Source organism: Haematobia irritans, chromosome 2 (genome assembly GCF_050003625.1).
Source record: "Haematobia irritans isolate KBUSLIRL chromosome 2, ASM5000362v1, whole genome shotgun sequence".
In the NCBI taxonomy this organism is placed as follows: Eukaryota; Metazoa; Arthropoda; class Insecta; order Diptera; family Muscidae; genus Haematobia; species Haematobia irritans.
The window spans coordinates 143,718,732-143,743,789 of NC_134398.1; the positions used below are offsets into that span (position 1 = coordinate 143,718,732).

The window sequence follows — 25,058 nt, forward strand, 5'->3', positions numbered from 1 at the left end:
CTCTAAGACGCATATATAAGGAGATATGGCCAATTTAAGTTTTTCATATGAAAAATTAGATTTTTCGAGGATTTTCATTGAAATTTTGATTTTTGGGGGGTGGTCACGAATTAACCTTCTTTTCGCTCTAGGACGCATATTTAAGGAGATATGGCCAATTTAAGTTTTTCATATGAAAAATTTGATTTTTTGAGGATTTTCATCAAAATTTTGCATTTTGGGGGGTGGCCACGAATTAACCTTCTTTTCGCTCTAGGACGCATATTTAAGGAGATATGGCCAATTTAAGTTTTTCATATAAAAAATTTGATTTTTTGAGGATTTTCATTAAAATTTTGATTTTTGGGGGGTGGTCACTAATTAACCTTCTCTTCGCTCTAGGACGCATATTTAAGGAGATATGAACAATTTAGGTTTTTCATATGAAAAATTTGATTTTTCGAGGATTTTCATCAAAATTTTGATTTTTTGGGGGTGGTCACGAATTAACCTTCTTTTCGCTCTAGGACGCATATTTAAGGAGATATGGCCAATTTAAGTTTTTCATATGAAAAATTTAATTTTTTTGAGGATTTTCATTAAAATTTTGATTTTTGGGGGGCGGTCACGAATTAACCTTCTTTTCGCTCTAGGACGCATATTTAAGGAGATATGGCCAATTTAAGTTTTTCATATGAAAAATTTGATTTTTCGAGGATTTTAATCAAAATTTTGAATTTTGGGGGTGGTCACGAATTAACCTTCTTTTCGCTCTAGGGCGCATATTTAAGGAGATATGGCCAATTTAAGTTTTTCATATGAAAAATTTGATTTTTTGAGGATTTTCATCTAGATTTTGAATTTTGGGGGGTGGTCACGAATTAACCTTCTTTTCGCTCTAGGACGCATATTTAAGGAGATATGGCCAAAATTTTGATTTTTTGGGGGTGGTCACGAATTAAAGTCCTTTTCGCTCTAGGACGCATATTTAAGGAGATATGGACAATTTAAGGTTTTCATATGAAAAATTTGATTTTTCGAGGATTTGCATTAAAATTTTGATTTTTTGGGGGTGGTCACGAATTAACCTTCTTTTCGCTCTAGGACGCATATTTAAGGAGATATGGCCAATTTAAGTTTTTCATATGAAAAATTTGATTTTTCGAGGATTTTCATCAAAATTTTGCATTTTGGGGAGTGGTCACGAATTAACCTTCTTTTCGCTCTAGGATTCATATTTAAGGAGATATGGCCAAAATTTTGATTTTTTAGGGGTGGTCACGAGTTAACCTTCTTTTCGCTCTAGGACGCATATTTAAGGAGATATGGCCAATTTAAGTTTTTCATATGAAAAATTTGATTTTTTGAGGATTTTCATCAAAATTTTGAATTTTGGGGGGTGGTCACGAATTAACCTTCTTTTCGCTCTAGGACGCATATTTAAGGAGATATGGCCAATTTAAATTTTTCATATGAAAAATTTGATTTTTCGAGGATTTTCATCAAAATTTTGCATTTTGGGGGGTGGCCACGAATTAACCTTCTTTTCGCTCTAGGACGCATATTTAAGGAGATATGGCCAATTTAAATTTTTCATATGAAAAATTTGATTTTTCGAGGATTTTCATCAAAATTTTGCATTTTGGGGGGTGGCCACGAATTAACCTTCTTTTCGCTCTAGGACGCATATTTAAGGAGATATGGCCAAAATTTTGATTTTTTGGGGGTGGTCACGAATTAACATTCTTTTCGCTCTAGGACGCATATTTAAGGAGATATGGCCAATTCAAGTTTTTCATATGAAAAATTTGATTTTTTGAGGATTTTCATTAAAATTTTGATTTTTGGGGGGTGGTCACTAATTAACCTTCTTTTCGCTCTAGGACGCATATTTAAGGAGATATGAACAATTGAAGTTTTTCATATGAAAAATTTGATTTTTCGAGGATTTTCATCAAAATTTTGAATTTTGGGGGGTGGTCACGAATTAACCTTCTTTTTGCTCTAGGACGCATATTTAAGGAGATATGGCCAAATTAAGTTTTTCATATAAAAAATTTGATTTTTTGAGGATTTTCATCAAAATTTTGAATTTTTGGGGGTGGTCACGAATTAACCTTCTTTTCGCTCTAGGACGCATATTTAAGGAGATATGGCCAATTTAAGTTTTTCATATGAAAAATTAGATTTTTTGAGGATTTTCATCAAAATTTTGAATTTGGGGGGTGGTCACGAATTAACCTTCTTTTCGCTCTAGGACGCAAATTTAAGGAGATATGGCCAATTTAAGTTTTTCATATGAAAAATTAGATTTTTTGAGGATTTTCATCAAAATTTTGATTTTTTGGGGGTGGTCACGAATTAACCTTCTTTTCGCTCTAGGACGCATATTTAGGGAGATATGGCCAATTTAAGTTTTTCATATGAAAAATTTGATTTTTCGAGGATTTTCATCAAAATTTTGAATTTTGGGGGGTGGTCACGAATTAACCTTCTTTTCGCTCTAGGACGCATATTTAAGGAGATATGGCCAATTTAAGTTTTTCATATGAAAAATTTGATTTTTCGAGGATTTTCATCAAAATTTTGATTTTTTGGGGGTGGTCACGAATTAACCTTCTTTTCGCTCTAGGACGCATATTTAAGGAGATATGGCCAATTTAAGTTTTTCATATGAAAAATTTAATTTTTTTGAGGATTTTCATTAAAATTTTGATTTTTGGGGGGCGGTCACGAATTAACCTTCTTTTCGCTCTAGGACGCATATTTAAGGAGATATGGCCAATTTAAGTTTTTCATATGAAAAATTTGATTTTTCGAGGATTTTAATCAAAATTTTGAATTTTGGGGGTGGTCACGAATTAACCTTCTTTTCGCTCTAGGACGCATATTTAAGGAGATATGGCCAATTTAAGTTTTTCATATGAAAAATTTCATTTTTTTTTGAGGATTTTCATTCAAATTTTGATTTTTGGGTGGTGGTCACGAGTTAACCTTCTTTTCGCTTTAGGACGCATATTTAAGGAGATATGGCCAATTTAAGTTTTTCATATGAAAAATTTGATTTTTTGAGGATTTTCATTGAAATTTTGATTTTTGTGGGGTGGTCACGAATTAACCTTCTTTTCGCTCTAGGACGCATATTTAAGGAGATATGGCCAATTTAAGTTTTTCATATGAAAAATTTGATTTTTCGAGGATTTTCATTGAAATTTTGATTTTTGGGGGATGGTCACGAATTAACCTTATTTTCGCTCTAAGACGCATATTTAAGAAGATATGGCCAATTTAAGTTTTCCATATGAAAAATTAGATTTTTCGAGGATTTTCATTAAAATTTTGGTTTTTGGGGGGTGGTCACGAATTAACCTTCTTTTCGCTCTAGGACGCATATTTAAGGAGATATGGCCAATTTAAGTTTTTCATATAAAAAATTTGATTTTTTGAGGATTTTCATCAAAATTTTGATTTTTTGGGGGTGGTCACGAATTAACCTTCTTTTCGCTCTAGGACGCATATTTAAGGAGATATGGCCATTTAAGTTTTTCATATGAAAAATTTGATTTTTTGAGGATTTTCATCAAAATTTTGAATTTTGGGGGGTGATCACGAATTAACCTTCTTTTCGCTCTAGGACGTATATTTAAGGAGATATGGCCAATTTAAGTTTTTCATATGAAAAATTTGATTTTTTGAGGATTTTCATTAAAATTTTGATTTTTGGGGGGTGATCACGAATTAAAGTCCTCTTCGCTCTATGACGCTTAGTTTAGGAGATATGGCCAAAAGAAGTTTTTCATACAAAAATTTCAATTTTTTAGGATTTGGGCGAATTTTTCAATTTTTTTTGGGGTGGTCACGTATTAAAGTCCTTTTCGCTTTAGGACGCTTAGTTTAGGAGATATGGGCAAAAGAAGTTTTTCATATAAAAATTTCAATTTTTTTAGGTTTTGGGTGGATTTTTCAATTTTTTGGGGTGGTCACGAATTAAAGTCCTTTTCGCTCTAGAACGCTTAGTTTAGGAGATATGGGCAAAAGAAGTTTTTCATATAAAAATTTCAGTTTTTTTAGGTTTTGGGTGGATTTTTCAATTTTTTGGTGGAATGGTCACGAAAAGTTGGTTTTTGATTTTTTGAGGTTTCTTTAAAAAATACAGATTCTTAATAAAAATGCATGTATATGATGTATCTTTATTAACCCATAAATTATTATATTTTGGTTATAAATTGTATCAATATATATTTGATTATATAAGGATGTATTTATATATATATGTACAATTCAGAAATCCTGAAAGATTTTGAAGCTGAAAAAAAAACGAAATCAATTCACTTAGGAAACAAGTAAAGAAGGAAATTTTTCTGGTACAATTTAGGGTGTTTTGTTTTTTGCTAGCTACATAGATATTCCGTAGATTAGGACGAATTTTTATAGCATCATCATAGATGACAAAAGGTAACAACTTCGGGTATTCATTTAATTTATTGCAGCAGTAAATCAGTTTCCAAAGCATTACAAGCCATTAAATCCTTTTCCAATTGACTTGTAGCAGTAGCAGAGGAGGTCTTTTGATTAAGGAATAAATCAAAGTCGTAAGCACCATTGGAAGAAGCGGCAATATTTTGTGTATTGGTTGCAGTTGCATTAAGAGGTGATGCATTTAAATCTATACCCAATAGTCCTAGATCTTTTAGAAGTTGATCACTTTCATTGGTCACTAGAGAAGTCGTGGTGGAGGATGTGGTAGGTACATCTAGAAGATTATCACTTGGATTGTCTAAGAGGGAGAGTATAACCTGTTCTTGTGCTTTGACTGCGGGAACATTTATAATGGTAGCTGGTTTTTCCACAGCCTCTAAGCCACATACAACATCTCCCATATTTTTGGATGTTTTACTGATGCCTTGTCTTTGGTATTGCTGCTGCTGTTGAAGTTCTTCTTCCTCATCATCATCTAATTTTTGAGGTTCCAGAATTTTTGATTTGTATTGAAAATCGGTTTCTTTGAAATCCACTTCAATTGGAAATAGATTGGGTAATGCTTCCATTCTATCCACTATGGATTGATTTAATTGAGCCATACAATCCAGAAGACTGCGCAATTGCTTGGTTAGATCATTGGCATGTTTACATTCCAGCAATTCCATTTTCTCCAAAACATCCGTCCTCAGTTTGGCAAATTTCGTACGAGCATCCTGACGGCATCGTAATATCAAACGATATTCATAATTTCCAGTTTCCACACGGTAGAGGGGTTCTTGTATGGAGGCGAAACCATGTTCCTCATCATCCATTTCCTTAACTTTCAGACAATACGATAGATAGGTAAATTTGGCATCCATGTAGCGTTTAACAGTCAGTTTTGTGTCGGGTATAGCCTTGTGCAGATATGTTCCCAAATCATCGAGAATTGGTTTAATTTGTTTGATTACAACCAAACCATCTTTCTCCAAATTACGATGGAATTCTCCAAACATTCTAAATGCCTCAGAGGCTCTCATTTGAGGTTCTCTTGTGCTAATGCGCATAAAGCAATCACCAAATAAGCGATAGCTTTGTAACAGATCATAGTAGGCCTTCAGCATACGTCGGGCATGTTCAACTAAGCCTTTGTACATCATTTCCGTACCCTCCAGTTCTTCCAGACGTTTCACTAATGAGTCGTTACATAAAATGGCTCGGGATAATCCTAAGGTATCGGCGGTATTGCTTGACATATTATCAACTATGCGATGTTTTAGTTTCTTCAAAATAATATCCAATGATTTTCCTCTTTCCGGATCAGCATGGAGTTTGTTATAATGAATTGTGACCTGTTGACTTGCAGCTTGTATCATCTTTGCAACTTGTACTTTGGTTTTTCCCTTAACACTGGTACTGTTTATGGCCAATAATTCGTCGCCACTCTCCAGGGATCCCTCACGGGCAGCCGGTGTACCATCGAATACCTGAGGAACGAGGCGATTAAAAGTATTACAATTTAAAAAAAAGTATTTTAAGAATATTAATTTACCTGGACAATATACAGACAAGGACATAAAGGCGCTCCGCCACCAATACTAATCCCTATTAAATTTGTATCATCTTTGATTACCACCACCGATTTTGTGCTGACAGTCATGCCCCTATGTGAAAAGTAGAATAATTATTGTCATAAGTACATCAATATGACGAGCAACTGGAATACATTTATAAGTATATGTTCTAGAAACTAGACACTAGCACGGATAATCATAATAAATATGAAAAATATCAAATTAAAAGTAAACTAAATTAACTTTGTTGGAAATAATTGTATTAGCAGTGTGGATTCGCAGTCAAAAATGGAGTCCTACTACTAAAGATCAAGATACATATGAAATACGCACCCTTTATATATTAAATCAGCAGATAGTACAAGTTAAGGCATAATAGTAAAACAATATATTTGCCTAAGGCAATGGGCAAATATATTGTTTTACTAGATTTCTAGAATATTAGAGTGCAAGAGGCTCCGGAGGTCAAATCTGGGGATCGGTTTGTATGGGGGCTATATATAATTATGGACCGATATAGGCCAACGTTTGCATGGTTGTTACTAGGTTAAGTGTAGTGGCAGCCCGATATTTCAGCGTCACTTAGACTATTCAGTCCATTATGATACCACAGTGGTAAAATTCTCTTTTATCGCTGAATGCTGCCCGATGGCAAGCTCAATGACAAGGGACCTCCTTTTTGTAGCCAAGTCCGAACGGCGTTCCACATTGCATTGAAACCACTTAGAGGAGCTTTGAAATACTCAAAAATGTCACCAACATTACTGATGTGGGATAATCCACCGTTGAAAATTTTTTGGTGTTTGGTCGAAAATGGGTTTGAATCCACGGACTGTGTATGCAAGGCGGACTTGCTTACCACTGCGCCACCGTAGCACCACCATATACTAACACCGCGTATGCAATTTCAACCGGACTGGATGAAATTTTCTTCTCTATGAGGCTCCGTAAGCCAAATCTTGGGTTCGGTTTATATGGGGGTGGTCCGATATGGCCCATTTGTAATACCATCCGACCTACATCAATAACAGCTACTTGTTCCAAGTTTCAAGTCGATAGCTTGTATCGTTTGGAAGTTAGTGTGATTTCAACCGACGGCCGGACGTGGCTAGATCATCTCAGAATTTCACCACGGGTCACCACGGGTATGGGGTCTTAGAGCAATATTTCGATGCCTTACAAACAGAATGACAAAGTTAATAATAATAGTGGTTTGTAAACTAAAAAGAAAAAACTTTGCTTTTTGCATTTTTCTTTTATTTTATAAATATTTAATATCGAATTTGTTGTCGCGGCACTAAGCAATTGAAATGCATCTCGTTGGTAAATTAATCAGCTGTGGTGAAGAAATTGAAAAGCAACCACAATACCCTGTCAGCATCTCAAAGTTCCATGTTAACCCCATCGCTACCATAGACTCGTAAAGGGTGATACGGTCAAAATTTGGTCAATATAACCTTGACGGATTTCTTTCAATTTTGCATTTAAAAACCTGAACACCCCTCATTTTGAAGGTGTGTGTGTGTAGAATGTTGCTCCTATTTTGATTTTGGAATTCACTCTTCAGTTGTCAAAATGCCGTCCAAGCAAGAAGAGCAGCGTATCAAAATTTTGCTCGCGCATCGCGAAAATCCGAGCTACTCGCACGCAAAGCTGGCAAAATCGCTAAAAGTTGCCAAATCAACCGTTACAAATAAAATTAAAGTGTTTGGGGAAGGTTTGTCGACAGCCAGGAAGTCTGGATCGGGGGGAAATCGAAAACCGGAAGCCGCTGAGACGACAAAGAGAGTTGCCGGTAGTTTCAAGCGAAACCCTAACCTCTCTCTCCGAGATGCCGCAAATAAGCTGGGTGTATCGTCTACAACCGTGCATCGAGCCAAAAAACGAGCCGGACTATCGACTTACAAGAAGGTAGTGACTCCAAATCGCGATGATAAACAAAATACGACGGCCAAAGCGCGATCCCGGAGGCTGTACACGACGATGCTAACGAAGTTTGACTGCGTGGTAATGGACGACGAAACCTACGTCAAAGCCGACTACAAGCAGCTTCCGGGACAGGAGTTTTATACGGCAAAAGGAAGGGGAAAGGTAGCAGATATTTTCAAGCACATAAAACTGTCAAAGTTCGCAAAGAAATATCTGGTTTGGCAAGCCATCTGTACCTGTGGCTTGAAAAGCAGCATTTTCATAGCTTCCGGGACTGTCAACCAAGAAATTTACGTGAAAGAGTGTTTGAATAAACGTCTGCTTCCTTTCCTGAAGAAACAGTTGTTCCGTACTGTTTGGCCGGATTTGGCATCTTGCCATTACGGTAAAAAGGCCATGGAGTGGTACGCCGCCAACAACGTGCAGGTGGTTCCCAAGGACAAGAACCCTCCCAACACGCCAGAGCTCCGCCCAAAGAAGACCAAAAAACTGCTAAGGACAAGCAGCAGTTCAAGGCAAAATGGCTTTCTGCGGCGAAGAAGGTGGACAAGGTGGCTGTACAAAATCTGATGGCAGGTGTCAAGCGTGAGGCCCGCCAATTCGGATTTGGAAAAGCGAAAGCCTAACTGAATATTTTTCCTGAATTTTATACTAATTGAACTTGAAAAAGAAATTTAATTTGATTTTTTAAAAAAAATTGATTTCACCGATTTACACGCGTTTTCCTTGACCAAATTTTGACCGTATCCCCTTTAAGTGGCACTACAACAATCGCCAACTGTGATGGAGGAAATGTACCAAAAAGTGCACATAAAAGTATTTTCCATCACTATTGTTATAAGAGCCATTTTGATATATACATACATATTGTGAAACACCCCTGCCAATATTTTTTGAATTTGACGACACTTCTCAGAATCCCCACCACTTCGAAAACTGTTATATACGATATCCAAAATCGAGGTGTGCACGTGTGTAATATTTTACTCACGACGGAAAAATCTTATTCACGCACACTCATGCACGATATTATTTAGTAGGATTCACGCTAGAGGTGTGCACGTGACACGAAATTGTCGTGACTCACGAAAATTTTCGTGATTCGTGCGTGAGTCGTGAGTCACGCTCATGACAACAGCGTGAGTGTGCGTGATTACCAAACCAAAATGTCGTGCGTGAGCGTGAGTCACGAAAATAATATCTTCGCAAGTGTGCGTGAGTAACGAATTACACTCACGAAAATATTCCTGCTCACCAACATAAAACGCTTAAGAGTTAAATTCAATTACAATTTTAGTGACACCTGGGATGTTAAGAGTTTAATAACAGGTTAGCTGATAAGTCCCCGGTCTAACAAAGAAAAACACATTTTTTGTCAAAATTCGTTTTTATTATTCAACATAGTTCCCTTCAAGAGCGATACAACGATTATAACGACCTTCCAATTTTTTGATACCATTTTGGTAGTATTCCTTCGGTTTTGCCTCAGAATAGGCCTCAGTTTCGGGCGATCACCACTTCATTGCAGCCAAATTTTTTCCCTGCGAGCATCCTTTTGAGGTCTGAGAACAAGAAAAAGTCGCTGGGGGCCAGATCTGGAGAATACGGTGGGTGGGGAAGCAATTCAAAGCCCAATTCATGAATTTTTGCCATCGTTCTCAATGACTTGTGGCACGGTGCGTTGTCTTGGTGGAACAACACTTTTTTCTTCTTCATATGGGGCCGTTTTGTCGCGACAGTGACGCCATATAATAGTCACTGTTGATGTTTTTCCCTTCTCAAGATAATCGATAAAAAATTTTCCATGCGCATCCCAAAAAACAGAGGCCATTACTTTGCCAGCGGACTTTTGAGTCTTTCCACGCTTCGGAGACGTTTCACCGGTCGCTGTCCACTCAGCCGACTGTCGATTGGACTCAGGAGTGTAGTGATGGAGCCATGTTTCATCCATTGTCACATATCGACGGAAGAACTCGGGTGTATTACGAGTTAACAGCTGCAAACACCACTCAGAATCATCAACACGTTTTTGTTTATGGTCAAATGTGAGCTCGCGCGGCACCCATTTTGCACAGAGCTTCCGCATATCCAAATATTGATGAATGATATGACCAACACGTTCCTTTGATATCTTTAAGGCATCTGCTATCTCGATCAACTTAATTTTACGGCCATTCAAAATCATTTTGTGGATTTTTTTCGGGCGTCCACTGCGTTCACCGTCCTCCGTGCTCATTTCACCACGCTTGAATTTTGCATACCAATCAATTATTGTTGATTTCCCTGGGACAAAGTCCGGAAACTCATTATCAAGCCAAGTTTTTGCTTCCACCGTATTTTTTCCCTTCAGAAAACAGTATTTTATCAAAACACAAAATTCCTTTTTTCATTTTTTTTCACAATAACAAAAGATGCTTCACAAAAGACGCTCACAGAGCTCACAATCTAATTGACTTACAAACGTCAAATTTTGACACGAATCATTTGAAGGTTGGTACTATATAAAAATAATAAGCATTTAATACTAGCGACGCCATCTATGTGTCAGACCGGGGAATTATCAGCCAATGTTACTCTCGATTTTAATAATGCTCATGTTTTCAGACACTTCGGTAAGGTAAATTAATCATACATTATTCGTACGTCACGATATTTTTCGTGAGTCACAATATTTTTCGTGAGTCATGACGTTTTCGTGCGTTAGTACAAATTTTCTTTTCGTGAGTGTGCGTGAGCGTGCGTGAAGGTGCGTGATTATGATTTTTCAGTCGTGAGTGTGCGTGAGTAAACTATTACTCACGTGCACACCTCTAATTCACGCACACCCACGAAAAGAAAATTTGTATTCACGCACGAATATTTCGTGACTCACGAAAAATACCGTGACTGACGAAAAATATCGTGACTCACGATAAATATCGTGGCTCACGAATATTTTTTATGAGTAATCTACCTTATGCGCTTTACAGACTATCAGTTATTCCGGACGGAATGTCGGTGTTTGTAAAGAATCTTACAGTGTGTCGGATCGATACGACTTGTCAGCGATGACTAAATAATCGGTAAATGTGTTATCGATCCCATAAACATGCAGCAGTATCGATTATGCCTTCGGACTTAACTTATAATGTGCACAATATATGGGATATGTTCGACACGAGCACTGTCGTCCGGAATAACTGATAGTCTGTAAAGCGCATTAGGGATGTGTCTGAAAACATGAGCATGATTAAAATCGAAAGCGTTATTAAACTCGTTAACATGCCAGGTGTCACTAAAATTGTAAATGAATTCAACTCGTAAGCGTTTTATTTCCGTGGACGGGATTATTTTCGTAAGCGTATTTTCCGAAATTCGTTACTAACGCACACTCACGAAGAATTTATTTTCGTGACGCACGCTCACGCACGACATTTGGTTTGTTAATCACGCACACTCACGACGTTGCCATCACGACAATTTCGTGTCACGTGCACACCTCTAATTCTGAGTCGATCGGTATATATTTTATGGGGTCTAAAATCAACATTTCTGGTAGGCACATTTTTTTGGTAGATCAAAGTCATTATACCCTTATTAGGGTATAAAACCAATATCGCAAATTTTAAAATTCAGAGGAATTTTAACTCTAAGCCACATTTAAGGAAGCGTTTTATTACTACTGGGATTATAAAATCGTGGCCCACATTTTTGTTTGTTTATACAAAGTATAATTAATTAATAAGTATAATTAATAATATGGAGTAATATAGCAATAATTTTTTCTACCTACTACTAGCTCTCTAATCGCTATAGGGTATTTAATGTGAACATTTTGTGGATAATTAGATCTAGCCTATTTTTCCACAGCTATTCCACTTTCAGTCATAATTCTACAAAACTTACAATCTTTCTAATTCGAATTTCTGTTTATATAAAGTGTCGCTAAACTTATCCGATTCAAAGGAGGTTGCAGTGTATACAATTGTAGCTGTTACATCGGTGGACTGTAAATTGTCATCAACCAAATTACAAGATGCCTCCGTTTCAGGATTTGTTTCTGGCTGTTCATCCTTTGGCACCGGTATTGTATCATCTGATGGTAGTGTGATTAATTCATTCGTTGTGGTTGTATTTGTGGGTTCCACATAACCCAATTCATCTGATGATAATGCTATTAATTCACCAGTAGGTATTTTTTCGGCTACCACCGATTCCTTTGGATCCATGGAAATTGGTGTTATATCAAAGCTTTAGATAAAGAACACACATAAATGTAGGTTAAGTTGTTATGGTTGTTGTTGTTGTTTTTCCTCATCACACATTTCTTAATTGTGCACCGTACATCGGAATGAGGAAAGCCTCAAGGAAAATACAACAAAAAAACAAATACTTACGATAAGGCCTCTATTGGTAATAAAGGTGTATTATTGTCTTCCATTTCAGAGTTTGAACTTTGTTTTAATTTTACGCGTGTGTATAAATTTATCCAAAAATGTTTGTTTTATAAAAGAAAATTTAAAATTTTATACAACTTCCAAAAATGGATGCGTTAGTACTTGGTCGGTTTCGGTAAAAGAATTTGGATATTATCGATTAGTAACAGCAACCCATGTATTAAACGAATGAAAATGAGCGAATGTGTAAAGGATGGTTGGTGGCCTACAAAGAGAACTGTTACGAAGAAAACCACTCACACTGTCCTGACCCCACCATAATACAACTGCTGATGCCAACCAACAACCCCCAAAAGAATGTAGAAACAATCACAACAATACAATAATACGAACATTCAACATATGTTGTCCGCCTTCTGGTTCTTTTTTTTGCATAGATAATTAACACTAATTTAAACTTACATTTTATCCTCTTCAAAAAAGAAATCATCATCTGTATCTGTTAACATTTTGTGCAATTATTTTCAATGAATATTTTAAAATATTTTTTAAATATTTATAACCGATAGGACCGTTGTATATTATTTAATAGAAATATTCTTTGCACAAATTTTGAAGTATACTTTTAGCTGCTACTGATAAGAAAAAACTATGAACGATAGAGAGAGAGAGCATTGACAGTATGGAATATTCACAATAGAGACACAGGGTTGTGTTTGTCATCAGCTATTAGTACTCCATAAATATTATGGTGTCTTTATACGACGAATAATTATGACAATTGTAAAATATTTACAGAATAGACCCAATAAGACAAAAATTAGCGTTTTCCATATAAAATCACTTATTTCTCAACAATTTCCCAACTTTGGAAAATTTGAAATGAAATGGAATCGTATTCAATAAGTTCCCTAGGGTTTGTGTTTATTGGAGAGATAGAGCCATACTCCAGGATGGATCCAACAAGGGAAGTAAAAAGCATCTTGGTAACATAAGGGTCCGAAAACTCCTTCGCTGAACTCTTTATGAATCCCAGAACCCCAGATGCCTTATTCACCATCGAATTAATACCTTCATTAAAATTAAGCTTACGTTCCATAACAATACCAAGATCAACAAAAGAGTCAACCTCTTCCAATAACGAGCCCCGTATACTATACCGAATATCAATAGACCTGGACCTCAATTTCAAATCAATTAGATTCACCCTACACCAGTCACCAAAGCTGTTTAACAAACGTCCATTTTTTGAAACGGCAAAGATTTTTCTTTGGTGAAGTAGCAACCAAATACAGCTGAATTACCAAGCGTGTCTTCTAAAAAGGTTTCCACAAGCACACTCATAGAAAAAAAAAGTCTGCTAAAAACAGCAGTCGATGTCTGCTGTTATATTTTTGTACTTCAGGGTCTAACGAACAACAAATTTTAAAATTTTTAGGTTATGCCTTTTTCCCCAAATCATATTTAAAAGCAAAAGTGGCTGTCCTACATTGCGATTTGGTTATGCAAAATTTCATGAAATATATTTGGCTGATATTGGTTTTCATTAATAACGCCATACCCTCTGCTTTATTATGAAATAAACATTCGATCATTTATCTCGAAAAAATAACATTTTTCTTTGAATACGAAAATACTCTTTAGAAAAACAAAGCCCAAAGGTGTGGCCGTCATTGTCATCATGTGAATGAACGTGAAATTAGGTTAGGTTAGGTTATGTGGCAGCCCGATGTATCAGGCTCACTTAGACTATTCAGTCCATTGTGATACCTCAGTGGTGAACTTCTCTCTTAACACTGAGTGCTGCCCGATTCCATGTTAAGCTCAATGACAAGGGACCTCCTTTTTATAGCCGAGTCCGAACGGCGTTCCACATTGCAGTGAAACCACTTAGAGAAGCTTTGAAACCCTCAGAAATGTCACCAGCATTACTGAGATGGGATAATCCACCGCTGAAAAACTTTTTGGTGTTCGGTCGTAGCAGGAATCGAACCCACGACCTTGTGTATGCACGGCTGGCATGCTAACCATTGCACCACGGTGGCTCCCGAACGTGAAATTGAATCAGGCTTTTGTAGATCGGCAATATTTGCGACTACCGAAGACTCCATTCGATATTTTTATGAACAAACTAAAATTTCAATATACCTGTTTATTTCTTCCTTTTTCTACATTTTTCATTTATAATAAAATCACAAAAACCTCTATTAAAGAGAGATTTAGTATGTATATAAAAAACGCATGGTCCTCTTATTTAAAAAAAAATATGTTTATAATTTTATTCAGGTCAGCAGAAAATTTCAGCAAACTACTGCAGGCAGTATGCCTGCTGTTCCAAAATTTAAGATTGTTTAGTTTTGAAAGAAGCTTGGAAACACTCAGATATGTCACCAACATTCCTGAACACGGATAATTCACCGCTGTGTTTATTTTTCAGCAATTTTTTTTACATTTTAGTAGATTTTTGTACTATGTCTACACTCAAATCGTTTTCAATGTCATGTTATCTCCTTTATACCATGATACAATGATTGTAAGGTAGACTCTGTAGAACAAAAATAACAACAAAACCATAAAAGCAGCTCATCATAACGTCAAACTGAATGTCGGTAAAAAGTAAATAAACAAATACAAAAATGTTTGTTTTGATTTTGTGTTGCTCATGAGAAATGTTTTTTGTTTGGTATGGAAATACATTGTGAGTGAAAATATTCAAACGCGTGCAATAATTTTGGAATTTCTGTATCCAGACAACACTTTCGCATTTTCCGTTGAATTTTGTTTCTCCGAATTTCAAATACAATTTAAATTTAAGACGTTAATTACAACATAATTTAAAAATGTCAACAATATTTTTGACATTATGATGAGCCGTTCAAAGTCACCTGACGGAATAAGGCTACCTTATAATCATTGTATCATGCTCTATACTATTTATCTATCATTCCTTTTATTACCGCATAGGTCGTACTGATCTCACCATGACAACAGGTAAAATCTCTCCATGGCAACATAAAACAGATGTTTGATATTTTAGCCAAATCGAAAGGGCTAAAACAAGTTTACCATGTATACAGTACAATAACAAGCTTCGAACAATAAAAACAAATAAACAATTACAATTATCTGCAATTAGAGAGGAGACATTACATTTCAAATATGGATTGGGCAGAAGAATTGAAAATGTCTATACGCAAGGTTAGCACTTTCATTGACCAAAATAAAAGAATTTTATATATTAATAATATTCAATTAGACCACAGCACGTAAAGGTCGCCGTTCTAAAAGCCGTGATGTACTAAAGGATGCCCAACCACCGCCAACAACATCTACGGTTGCATCAAATTCCACAACCTCTGCAAATCCTGCCGAATTATCCTTGGATTTAAATTTGGATCTTCAACAGAGTTCCACAAGTAATAATGTCTCCACTCCCTTTACGGCTGGCTCTTCTGTGGGTGGTGTTGGTGCCGATATTTCAAGTTTAATATCAACTGCCGAGTCAAAACGTCCACCCATGTTAAGGCGTATATCAGGAGGGTGGGCTGATTCGTCAAGTGGTGGAAAACTTAAGTATGTGTTGTGACGTCATTTATAGTCGATTTATATGTTCTTGAGGATAAACCCATCTTAGCATATTCTAGTCAAGGATGTCTCTATCGATGTCCAATTTTGTGTTCCTTAATATAATCGAGAAAAAATTTCAAGGACCAACAATAAAAGTCGTTTTGAAAGTTCATCACTAACATCGATTCGACTCGATATTAAAAATTCTATTTCACGGAAATTATTTTTTACGAAAAGTCAAGTGGACTCAAAAAAATCCTGCTTATTTATAAAAAAATCGATTGCTCGATTTAAGGATCATCAGTTTTAATTTTGTGTTCCTTAACAAAAACCACAAAAATTTCAAAGATTTGGGCCAACAAATAGAGTCGATTTGAAAGTTCATCTAAATTGGATTTAATTCGGTTTTAAAAATCAATAACATCGATTTGATTCGACATTCAAAATTCTATTTCACGGAGATTTTTTACATATTATGGAGGGTATTACCCACGTGGCCAATAAAAATTCGTTTTATTTATAAAAAAACAACATTGATTAGTCGATTTAAATATCACGATTAATAGGATTTTGAAAAGCATTTAATACCTCATTCACATTATACTTCAAAAATCCAATTTACCCAGATTTCAAATGTCATTTGACTTACACAAAAGGGATTTCAAATCTACTTTTAATAGATTGTGAGCCTAATGTGTATGGGCTATAAGGTTTACCTATACCATATATTAAAGATCATGTAGATATCTTAGGTTAGGTTAGGTATAGTGGCAGCCTGATATTTCAGGCTCACTTAGGCTATTCAGTCCATTGTGATACCATAGTGATGAACTTCTCGCTTATCACTGAGTGTTGCCCGATTATATGTTAAGCTCAATGACAAGGGACCTCCTTTTTATAGCCGAGTCCGAACGGCGTTCCACATTGCAGTGAAACCACTTAGAGAAGCTTTGAAACACTCATCAATGTAACCAGCATTACTGAGGCGGTATAATCCACCGCTGAAGAACTTTATGGTGTTTGGTCGAAACTAGGTTTGAACCCACGACCTTGTGTATGCAAAGTGGGCATGCTAACCATTGCACCACGTTGGATCCCTATGGATATCTTTCAGGCAATTTAAATGTTTATTCAATGTTGGAGTATCGATTAGTCGATAGAGAAGATCACGAATTTCCAGAGTTTTTACAAAAACTCAATCCTTAATTTTTACCGCTTTTGTTAACAATTGAAAATTTATTATTCTAACATACCCGCATAGGGTAAATTTTGTAGAATTTTTCTTCTAACCAAACTCTTTGATTTCTTAAGAGACTAATTTCAAAAAATTAGAATTCTTCAACGACAAGATGGAATATGAGTGAATGAAAATCGAACTATTTGTCTTCTCATTAAATTAAATTTTTTTAGTAATTCCTTTTTTATTTTTCTTTCTTTCTTTACAAACATTTTAATCTTGTCTCCCCAAAATCAGGTCCAAAAAGGGTTCATTTGATGAGTAAGTTTCTCCGCATTTTAATTATGTTAAATGTTTTAAAATTATACATACAAATAATATTTTAGCGAACGCTTTGGTTTAAAATCACCTACTGCCAGTTCACCTATTGATAACATACCTATAATACCCGATATAGATGATATCAAAGATGATATATTAATGAATGAAATCGCTGAACCTGCATCGTAAGTTTTAAATTTTCTGCTTCAAACTTTCCCCAATAGAAGAACTAAACAATTTGCTTTACATGTTAGCGTTGCAGTTAATCGTGTTGTTACCTTGAAAGAACTTAACTCGGATTTATTGTCTCAAACTGCATTTACTGCGATAGACGATGTAAATTTATCTATTTTGACCAAGTGTCTACAACCCCAGGAGGTGTTGGATGAAGCAGATGAAGTCTGGGAATGGCAAAAGTTATTCACAGATGTTGTGGCTGAAATAAACTCGGATAAACCTTTGGTAAATAAAATGCAAAAATTAGAACTGAAGCCAGATGAAATGCCACCGCCTATCGAATCTGATTAAAAGTATAGGATTTTGAAGTCTTAAATGATCTCTTTTTGGAAATAATAATTTATTTAAAGTTGTTTCACTTCACATATATTTAAGTCTTAAAAAATGTATTTGCTTATAAACAAAAACTAGTTTACAAAATCACAATAAAAATTAAATTAATTAAAATATAATGATAGGTGTTTCTTCTTTTGAAGTTGTGTCCATTGAGTTAGCACTGGAAGCGTCGGCTTTCGAAGTACCCGCTTTTTCTTTCTCTTGTACTAATTTTGCTAATTTCTCTTCATCTATTAAACCATATTCATCTGTGTAACCGGTAAGAGCACAAACAATGGGTGCCTCAAATACCAAAATATATTGACAAGTTTTAGGCTCTAATAGATACATAGACACTGCATTGGGATTTAGAGAACCCAAACCACCTCCACTGCATGTTAACTTAACATCAACTTCGCGTGGTAATCCTGTTTTATCACATTTCGAACCCATTTCATAATGATGCCATATGGAAGAGGACTGAGCTTGGGGTCTTTTGTCGGGATTTGCCAAAAGCCATTGACGATGGGCGGTGGCACTGAAATGACCTAAATATAATTCAGTTTCGGACTTTTTATCCTTATGAAATTGACGGACATAGTTGCCATAACAAAATTCATATTTCCACCAGCCTGTACCCTGGAATTAGAAGTAAATATGCGTTTTATAATGAAGATTATTTTATTTCTTTGTTTTTCATCTTACTCCAGTCAAACACTTCTTTCCTTTCACGAATTCCACTAGCGGAGTAAGATCTTGTAGAGCTGGTGTAGTTGGAGGTGTTCTTAATGCACTCGATTCTTCAGAACTAGCATCAGGAGTATGAGCTGTAAGGCCACCATCTTTGGTAAGACTTAACACAAGCCTGTCCACATCATCTCCAATGCGATTGAGATAAGAGAAACGACCTTCTGAAGCAGCATCACTAGCCTCTTTTGAAACTGGAAATTCATCCATTGACAACTGCATTTCATTCAACTCCTGGCGAAGCATACTCAAAGGCTTATGGGTATCATCGGGTGAATTGAAGCATTTAATTGAAGTTTCTTTATATTCTTCTGGATGAAAGGCTGGTATAACACACAAAGCCGAAGTAAGAATTATGGCCTCGTAATTACATGAAGATGTTTCTTTGAAGGAATAGATTTCATTTTTGCCATGGGGATAACAGACGTAACGTACCGTGGTTGTACGAGGTGCATTGATAATATCACATTTAGTGCCATCAGTGAATTCCATTTCAAAATAGGGATATTTAATGTTATCGATTTTAGTAGTTTTATATTTCATGCCAGCCTTGCGACTTTCTTCCCATTCTTTTTGTAATTTTTCCGATTTATCTCCATTCCATTTGCCCAAATAGTATTCCTGGAATTTGATTGCTTTACCCTCACGTTCTTCATGATATTGGCGTACATGTAAACCATGACAGATTTCATAGGACCAATATGCTTCAATACGATATGAACAACTGGGAGTATTGAAGATGGATTTAAGAAGAGTGAAGGGGGCTGAAAATGAAATGAAAAATATATTAACGTATTTAATTAAGAAAAGCATAATTTTAATTTTAGCCTTTTATTAATTGCAGATATTGATGCCTTAGAATTTAATGCATTCGTCAATGATTAATTGACGAATGCAATGAATAATAAATTTTTGTTATTTAAAATTGAATTTTAGAATTTTATGCATTCGTCAATGGTAAGTACAAATCATCCTTAAAAGATAATTGATTTTTGTTATTAAAAATTGTGTCATTTAATAGTCACTATTGATAGACAATGAACGGTCACATACAAATGGAATCATGGAGATGTCTTCGTTTCGTTTCCTACTTTTCAAATGAGTCACAGTACTTGCGAACGGTATAGAATTATTAAAATTATAACTAAGGTTTTCTTTTTTCCGGACTTTTTTCATTCCCGGGAAAGCAAAAATTTGTTTCAAATTTCCCGGTATCCTGTTAAAAGAAAAACTTCTTTTGATATGGTATTAATTTTAGACATTTAAAAAATTAAGAATAGCCGAAGGAGTATATTCTATTCTATTTCATTTGAAAATCTTAAATCCGCAAGGAAATCTCACCAAAAAAACAACATGTCAATGAATCATCCAAACAGAAATATTTTGTAATAAAAGAAAGTTTTACAATGGTTGGGAAAGTCTCAGAAGAGGTTTCATTGTCAGTTTCATTTTTTTGTACAATTAAAAAAATTGTTTGGATATTAAAAAAGGTATTTCGGTAACACGCTGATAGCTTGAAACTACCTTCCTAAATATACCTTGCATATATCATAAATACTTCCTTGAAATAATTATTCAAATATTTTGAAATTTTGTTAAGCAAGTGCTGTTTAAAAGGGCTTGCTTAGTACAAAAGTCCATCGAAATGCGGATTCACTGAGATAACACTATAATAACTCAGGAGGATAAATCTTCATTTAAAAGCATTTGGACTAGGACCTCACTCTAGGTATGTCGGACAAATTATTGCATAGTGACATATTGAAATATTAAAATATAATTTCGAAAGAAATTGCAAGTATTTACTTACTTACTTACCCAACGGTAATAAAAATAATTTTTTGGAGTATAGTTGGTACTGCTTCGTATAAAATACTGTGAAAAAAATTCCCGGGAATTACCGCACATAATTCCCGGGAAAGTGGGAGCGAAAATACGGCAATATTCCGGGAACGGGATCCCGCGAAAAACCCTACTTATAACATTTTATTTCAAGAACAAGCAAATAAAAAAACTTGTGGTGTTTTCTAAAAGTAATTTAGTTAAGTACATATAAAGGGAAATAAATGATATTCATTATGAAGATTGTACTTCATTAAGGTTTGTCTATTTTCAATTTCTATATCCATAAGACTATTGGAACGATGTTGTAGTAATCATGCTATAAGAAACCTATCAAGTCTTTCCGAAAGCAATTATCTCTTGACCTTCCCTTCGAAATTTACTTACATAGTTCCGGTTCATCAGATTTGGCTTCTTCTCTTGCTTCCGTCACAGATGGTATAACACAATCATATTTCTCCTTTTCGTGAGTATAAAATGAACGCACTTGATTTCTCAAATCCTAAAATGGATAGATTTTTAAACACTTTTCAATGCAAATAGTTCCAAAACTTACTGGATTTTCATCGAAATCTGGCATTTCAAAGTCAATTTTATATAAAATTGTATCATCGAAATCTTTGGCCTCGTGAGCATTTGCCACTGTGGCCAAAAGGAACAAACAAAGTCTTAATAAATGAAATGTTCGTAGCGCAGTCATAATGCCAAAGAAATTAAACAATTTCTTTGTATTTTATTTCTCAAAATGTTATTTTGGGCTACGTGTTGTTTTTGACAATTCCCCTAGATATCTATTGTGATTGAAGTCAGCTGCTAGTATTTTATAATGGGCTCATCACACGTTAAGAGCAATACCATAGACCAATTAAAATAGAGACATACCTTGATAATTCACCATGGTTTTGTTTATTTGCAGAGCGCAGTCATTCCACTCAATTCATAGACCAATTAGAATAGAGAAATACCTTGACAAATCACCATGGTTTTGTTTATTTGCAGTGCGCAGTCATTCCACTCAATTGCGCAGTCAAGTGACTCAATTTCTTTTTGGAAAACGAGAATTACCGTACAAATCAGTCAATTTGCATTACAAAAAAGGTGTAGATGTATAGAATTTTATATGCTGTTACAATATTTGGTGTTTCATCAAGAAAACAAAGGAAAGAAAACAAATTAAAGCCAAATTTAAAAATCACTCAATTGCAGACGTAAAAGAGCCCTCTACGGTGTGCAGACAAACTACAGCGCTGTGAATTCACTTGAGATGTTTATATCTTCCTTGGTCTATGCTCAATTGCGCAGTCAAGTGACTCAATTTCTTTTTGAAAAACGAGAATTATCAGTCAATTTGCATTACAAAAAAGGTGTGGATGAATAGGATTTTATAAGCTTTTACAATATTTGGTGTTTCGTCAAGATAACAAAGGAAAGAAAACAAAAATAAAGCCAAATTAAAAAATCACTCAATTTCAGACCTAAGAGCCCTCTATGGTGTGCAGACAAACTACAGCGCTGTGAATTCACTTGAGATGTCTTATATTTCCTTGGTCTATAATTTAATTGGTCTATGATTTATCAATACTATGATATATCAATACAAACACCAACCCGTAAACAAGGAAAGTTGGGGCAGGGTTGCAAAAATCGCGTTTTTAGTGCTAAAAGCACAGTTGTAAAATGCAGTATAGGGGATTTTGAAAGTGATTTTGTTGAAAGAAAGCTTTTCAAATTGTACGAGTCATTCACAATAAGTACCACACCAATGAAGCCAAAAATGTATTATATGGGCACCCCATCGATTTTCTGAGTCATTTGGTTTTGTCTTTTTCGAACATTGGCAACATTACAATTAGAATTTGAAGTTTTCTCTGTCCATAGACAAAAAGCCTTGGTTCAAGGCGAAGTTTTAAATTTAATAACAATTTTGAAAGGAATTAATATATATTAGATATAATGATCTCCCTTGGCAGTTCCGATTTCATAAAAATAAATGTTACAAACTCAAAAACAGATCATGTTGCCTTCGATATCAAATTTGCTAAATCAATAACAGTTGGTGAATTAAAACAAAAGCTGCAGGTTATCACCGGTGGCAATGCCGGCACCATGCAAGTGGCTCTTTACAAAGGCGATGAGCTGGTGACGTCATTATCCGATGATTCTGTGATGCTGGGTGCATTACCTATTGAGTCCAGTATGCGTTTCCATGTAGTCGATGAATTCCTATATGAGGCCCAAGATGAGCAGGTTCAAAAATTCGAATTACCCGAGGATCAATACGATCAAAGGGACAATACAGTGCGGAGTTTCTTGAAAAGAAATCGTATGGGCAAATACAATGAAGAGGAACAGAAGAGAGAAGAAGAAAAACGATTGGAGAAGGAGGCATTGGAGAAGCAAAAGGCTGAATTGTGTACAGTTGGTTCACGCTGTCAAGTAACCGTGAAAGGTTGTCCAACACGCCGTGGAACGATAATGTATAATGGACCGTTAGAGGGAAAGACTGGTACATTTATTGGTGTTAAATACGATGAACCATTGGGCAAAAATGATGGATCCGTCCAAGGGAAACGTTACTTTACTTGTCCACCTAATTATGGTGGCTTTGTTCCCCCTCTAACTGTTGAAGTAGGTGATTTTCCAGAGGAAGATTTCAATTTGGATGATGAAATCTGAATATCAGCAAAGGTGCATTGCCATCACCTCTATTGGATTGTTTGTTTCTCCGCGAAGAACATAAATCGTAATTTAGCTCACTACAAAGCTAAATGAAGCAAAAATATAATTGAAAAATCACGCCACAATTCATATTAATATAATTAAAATATAAGCATAGCTGCGATGAAACTGTATTACCATTTTTTTCTTTGTTTATTGAAACCACACAATTTTGTTTTGATTTAAATTTAATTTGGCTTAGCAGATAAGTTATCATCAGTCTGTAATAATTTATTAATATTTTTATATAAAATGCACATTAATCGAAATAAAAATGTTTTAATGGAACGTTGTTCACACATATTTCTTCAAATATAGATTTATTTGGGTAAAGTGTATTCAAGCGATATTTTATTACACTAATTACCTTTGTATATAAAAGAATCCATTATACATATTTACAAAATTTGGGTGGCTATATGCAGACAATCTGCTCTTACAACTCTTCTGTTAAAAACCAGCTTTACTAACCCTTTTGCATTTTCCCTATCACTAAGGGATACGCTTCGAAATTATTTTTCCATTGAGACTTGGTTTTTACCCTCTACCAGTATCGTCGATAGTTTCGTACTCAGACATTGCAGTTTGGTACTCTTGATTACTTTGTGGGAGGGTGTTAAGAGCTATTACACCTCAATAACGTAGAAGTCATATAAATTAATTCTGGCGGATTTGATAAATCATGCTCGGCCAAGAGATTGACTTGGTGGTTATGCCAGATTTTGGATTTATAAAAATCGTTTTTGTTTGGTTTCTAAAAGTCTTTTTAAATTTCTCGTCTAAGGCTATAACTAAATTGCAAAGTCAATTATTAATAATTTATTACTATGGAACCAATCACATACATGAGCACAATATCACAAATAAAACACCAACGTGACTTTTATGCGCCAAGGAAATAATATTGGCAGATTGGCCAAATGTGGCGGCTATATAGTGGAGAAAAACAATCCAATCTAACCGATAACCCAGCTAGCATTTGGGTGATTGTTTTGACGAAAATCATCTAAATGAGTCATATTCGAGTACTTTAGGAGATCAAAAACTGCTATGTCAGTTACGTGATTATAATACGATACGAAAATGACTGGCGCTAATGGGCGTAAAATGAGTTCAAAAAATAACAAAAATCTTACAAAATCCGCTTAGCGGAGTCATCTCCGATTCGAAAAAGTCTCTAAAATACTACAGAAGAAGACCCATAAATGATTTATAAAGAAGAGTCGCGGGTAGTCACGTTTTTCTCCCGACAAAAGAGTATTTTATGTTCATAAAATGAGCTCATATTCTGCCTTTTTAATCACCAAGTAGACTCGAAAAAGACTCGAATGTGCTTAAAAAACGACAAAAATGCTAGCTGGGTTACGACAGAAAGAGTGTATGTAGGTGTTTCTTTTCGGAAAAATTGGTCAAAATTCTGTATTTTTTTTAATTCTAAATTGTGGAGTTTAATCTAAAGCACATAGGTACGCAATTTTTTCTTCCTAAATTCCTAGAATTTTGTAGGGATTGCAGTTAATAAAAGAAAACATCGACCCAAAAACAGACCCTGTAGGTTCAAAATACTGAACCCACTTTGTTAAAATTTTGCAAAAAAAAATAAATTGTGGGGTCTATATCTCGCAAACTATAAAATATATTCGGTTCATAATTGCGGATATGACAGCTAAAACAAAATTTGATACCCCCGAGATGACCAACTTTCGACGACTACAGGTCAGCTCGTGGACTCACTAGAGACTCACAAACTTGCAAACATAGAGGAAAACACCTCAGCTTTCACACAAAGACAAAATTATGTTGGAAGATATGGTC

The 25,058-nt window shown here is 35.3% G+C and overlaps 4 protein-coding genes across 6 annotated transcripts; 2 read left to right on the plus strand and 2 right to left on the minus strand.

The window, feature by feature from the left end:
• Window positions 1-4,136: 4,136 nt before the first annotated feature.
• On the minus strand, window positions 4,137-12,942 carry LOC142226413 (PRKCA-binding protein-like). Of its 3 annotated transcripts, none has more exons than XM_075296419.1 (4): window positions 12,782-12,942; window positions 11,829-12,173; window positions 5,993-6,104; window positions 4,137-5,927 (listed from the first exon to the last, which is right to left on the minus strand). In XM_075296419.1, the coding sequence occupies exons 1-4, from the start codon at window positions 12,826-12,828 to the stop codon at window positions 4,461-4,463; spliced, it is 1,971 nt and encodes a 656-aa protein (XP_075152534.1). In that variant the 5' UTR covers window positions 12,829-12,942; the 3' UTR covers window positions 4,137-4,460. The 3 variants fall into 3 exon arrangements, with proteins under 3 accessions (XP_075152534.1, XP_075152535.1, XP_075152536.1); XM_075296420.1 differs by lacking the exon at window positions 12,782-12,942 and adding an exon at window positions 12,320-12,628; XM_075296421.1 differs by lacking the exon at window positions 11,829-12,173.
• A 2,331-nt stretch (window positions 12,943-15,273) lies between these two features.
• LOC142226415 (intraflagellar transport protein 43 homolog) lies at window positions 15,274-18,073 on the plus strand. The gene is made up of 5 exons (XM_075296424.1): window positions 15,274-15,517; window positions 15,576-15,892; window positions 17,361-17,384; window positions 17,450-17,569; window positions 17,639-18,073. The coding sequence occupies exons 1-5, from the start codon at window positions 15,479-15,481 to the stop codon at window positions 17,910-17,912; spliced, it is 774 nt and encodes a 257-aa protein (XP_075152539.1). The 5' UTR covers window positions 15,274-15,478; the 3' UTR covers window positions 17,913-18,073.
• On the minus strand, window positions 17,941-21,319 carry LOC142226414 (endoplasmic reticulum lectin 1). Its single transcript, XM_075296422.1, has 4 exons — window positions 21,082-21,319; window positions 20,913-21,027; window positions 18,642-19,447; window positions 17,941-18,575 (listed from the first exon to the last, which is right to left on the minus strand). Exons 1-4 carry the CDS (start codon window positions 21,223-21,225, stop codon window positions 18,063-18,065), a joined length of 1,578 nt encoding a protein of 525 aa, XP_075152537.1. The 5' UTR covers window positions 21,226-21,319; the 3' UTR covers window positions 17,941-18,062.
• Window positions 21,320-22,373: 1,054 nt separating this feature from the next.
• Window positions 22,374-23,546, plus strand: LOC142226416 (tubulin-folding cofactor B-like). Its single transcript, XM_075296425.1, has one exon. It carries the CDS (start codon window positions 22,479-22,481, stop codon window positions 23,199-23,201), a length of 723 nt encoding a protein of 240 aa, XP_075152540.1. The 5' UTR covers window positions 22,374-22,478; the 3' UTR covers window positions 23,202-23,546.
• Window positions 23,547-25,058: the final 1,512 nt, after the last annotated feature.

Excerpts from the sequence above, each read along its gene's own strand:
- LOC142226413 (XM_075296419.1), bottom strand. The coding sequence starts at position 12,828 with ATGTTAACAGATACAGATGATGATTTCTTTTTTGAAGAGGATAAAAT. Across the intron at positions 6,105-11,828 it reads AAATTCGAATTAGAAAGATT|GGGCATGACTGTCAGCACAA; the intron begins GTAAGTTTTGTA and ends CTTTTCACATAG. Across the intron at positions 5,928-5,992 it reads CTTGTCTGTATATTGTCCAG|GTATTCGATGGTACACCGGC; the intron begins GTAAATTAATAT and ends CTCGTTCCTCAG.
- LOC142226415 (XM_075296424.1), top strand. The coding sequence starts at position 15,479 with ATGGATTGGGCAGAAGAATTGAAAATGTCTATACGCAAG. Across the intron at positions 15,518-15,575 it reads TGAAAATGTCTATACGCAAG|ACCACAGCACGTAAAGGTCG; the intron begins GTTAGCACTTTC and ends ATATTCAATTAG. Across the intron at positions 17,570-17,638 it reads GAAATCGCTGAACCTGCATC|CGTTGCAGTTAATCGTGTTG; the intron begins GTAAGTTTTAAA and ends TTTACATGTTAG.
- LOC142226416 (XM_075296425.1), top strand. The coding sequence starts at position 22,479 with ATGATCTCCCTTGGCAGTTCCGATTTCATAAAAATAAATGTTACAAAC.
- LOC142226414 (XM_075296422.1), bottom strand. The coding sequence starts at position 21,225 with ATGACTGCGCTACGAACATTTCATTTATTAAGACTTTGTTTGTTCCTT. Across the intron at positions 21,028-21,081 it reads CAGATTTCGATGAAAATCCA|GATTTGAGAAATCAAGTGCG; the intron begins GTAAGTTTTGGA and ends TATCCATTTTAG. Across the intron at positions 18,576-18,641 it reads GAAAGAAGTGTTTGACTGGA|GGTACAGGCTGGTGGAAATA; the intron begins GTAAGATGAAAA and ends TTCTAATTCCAG.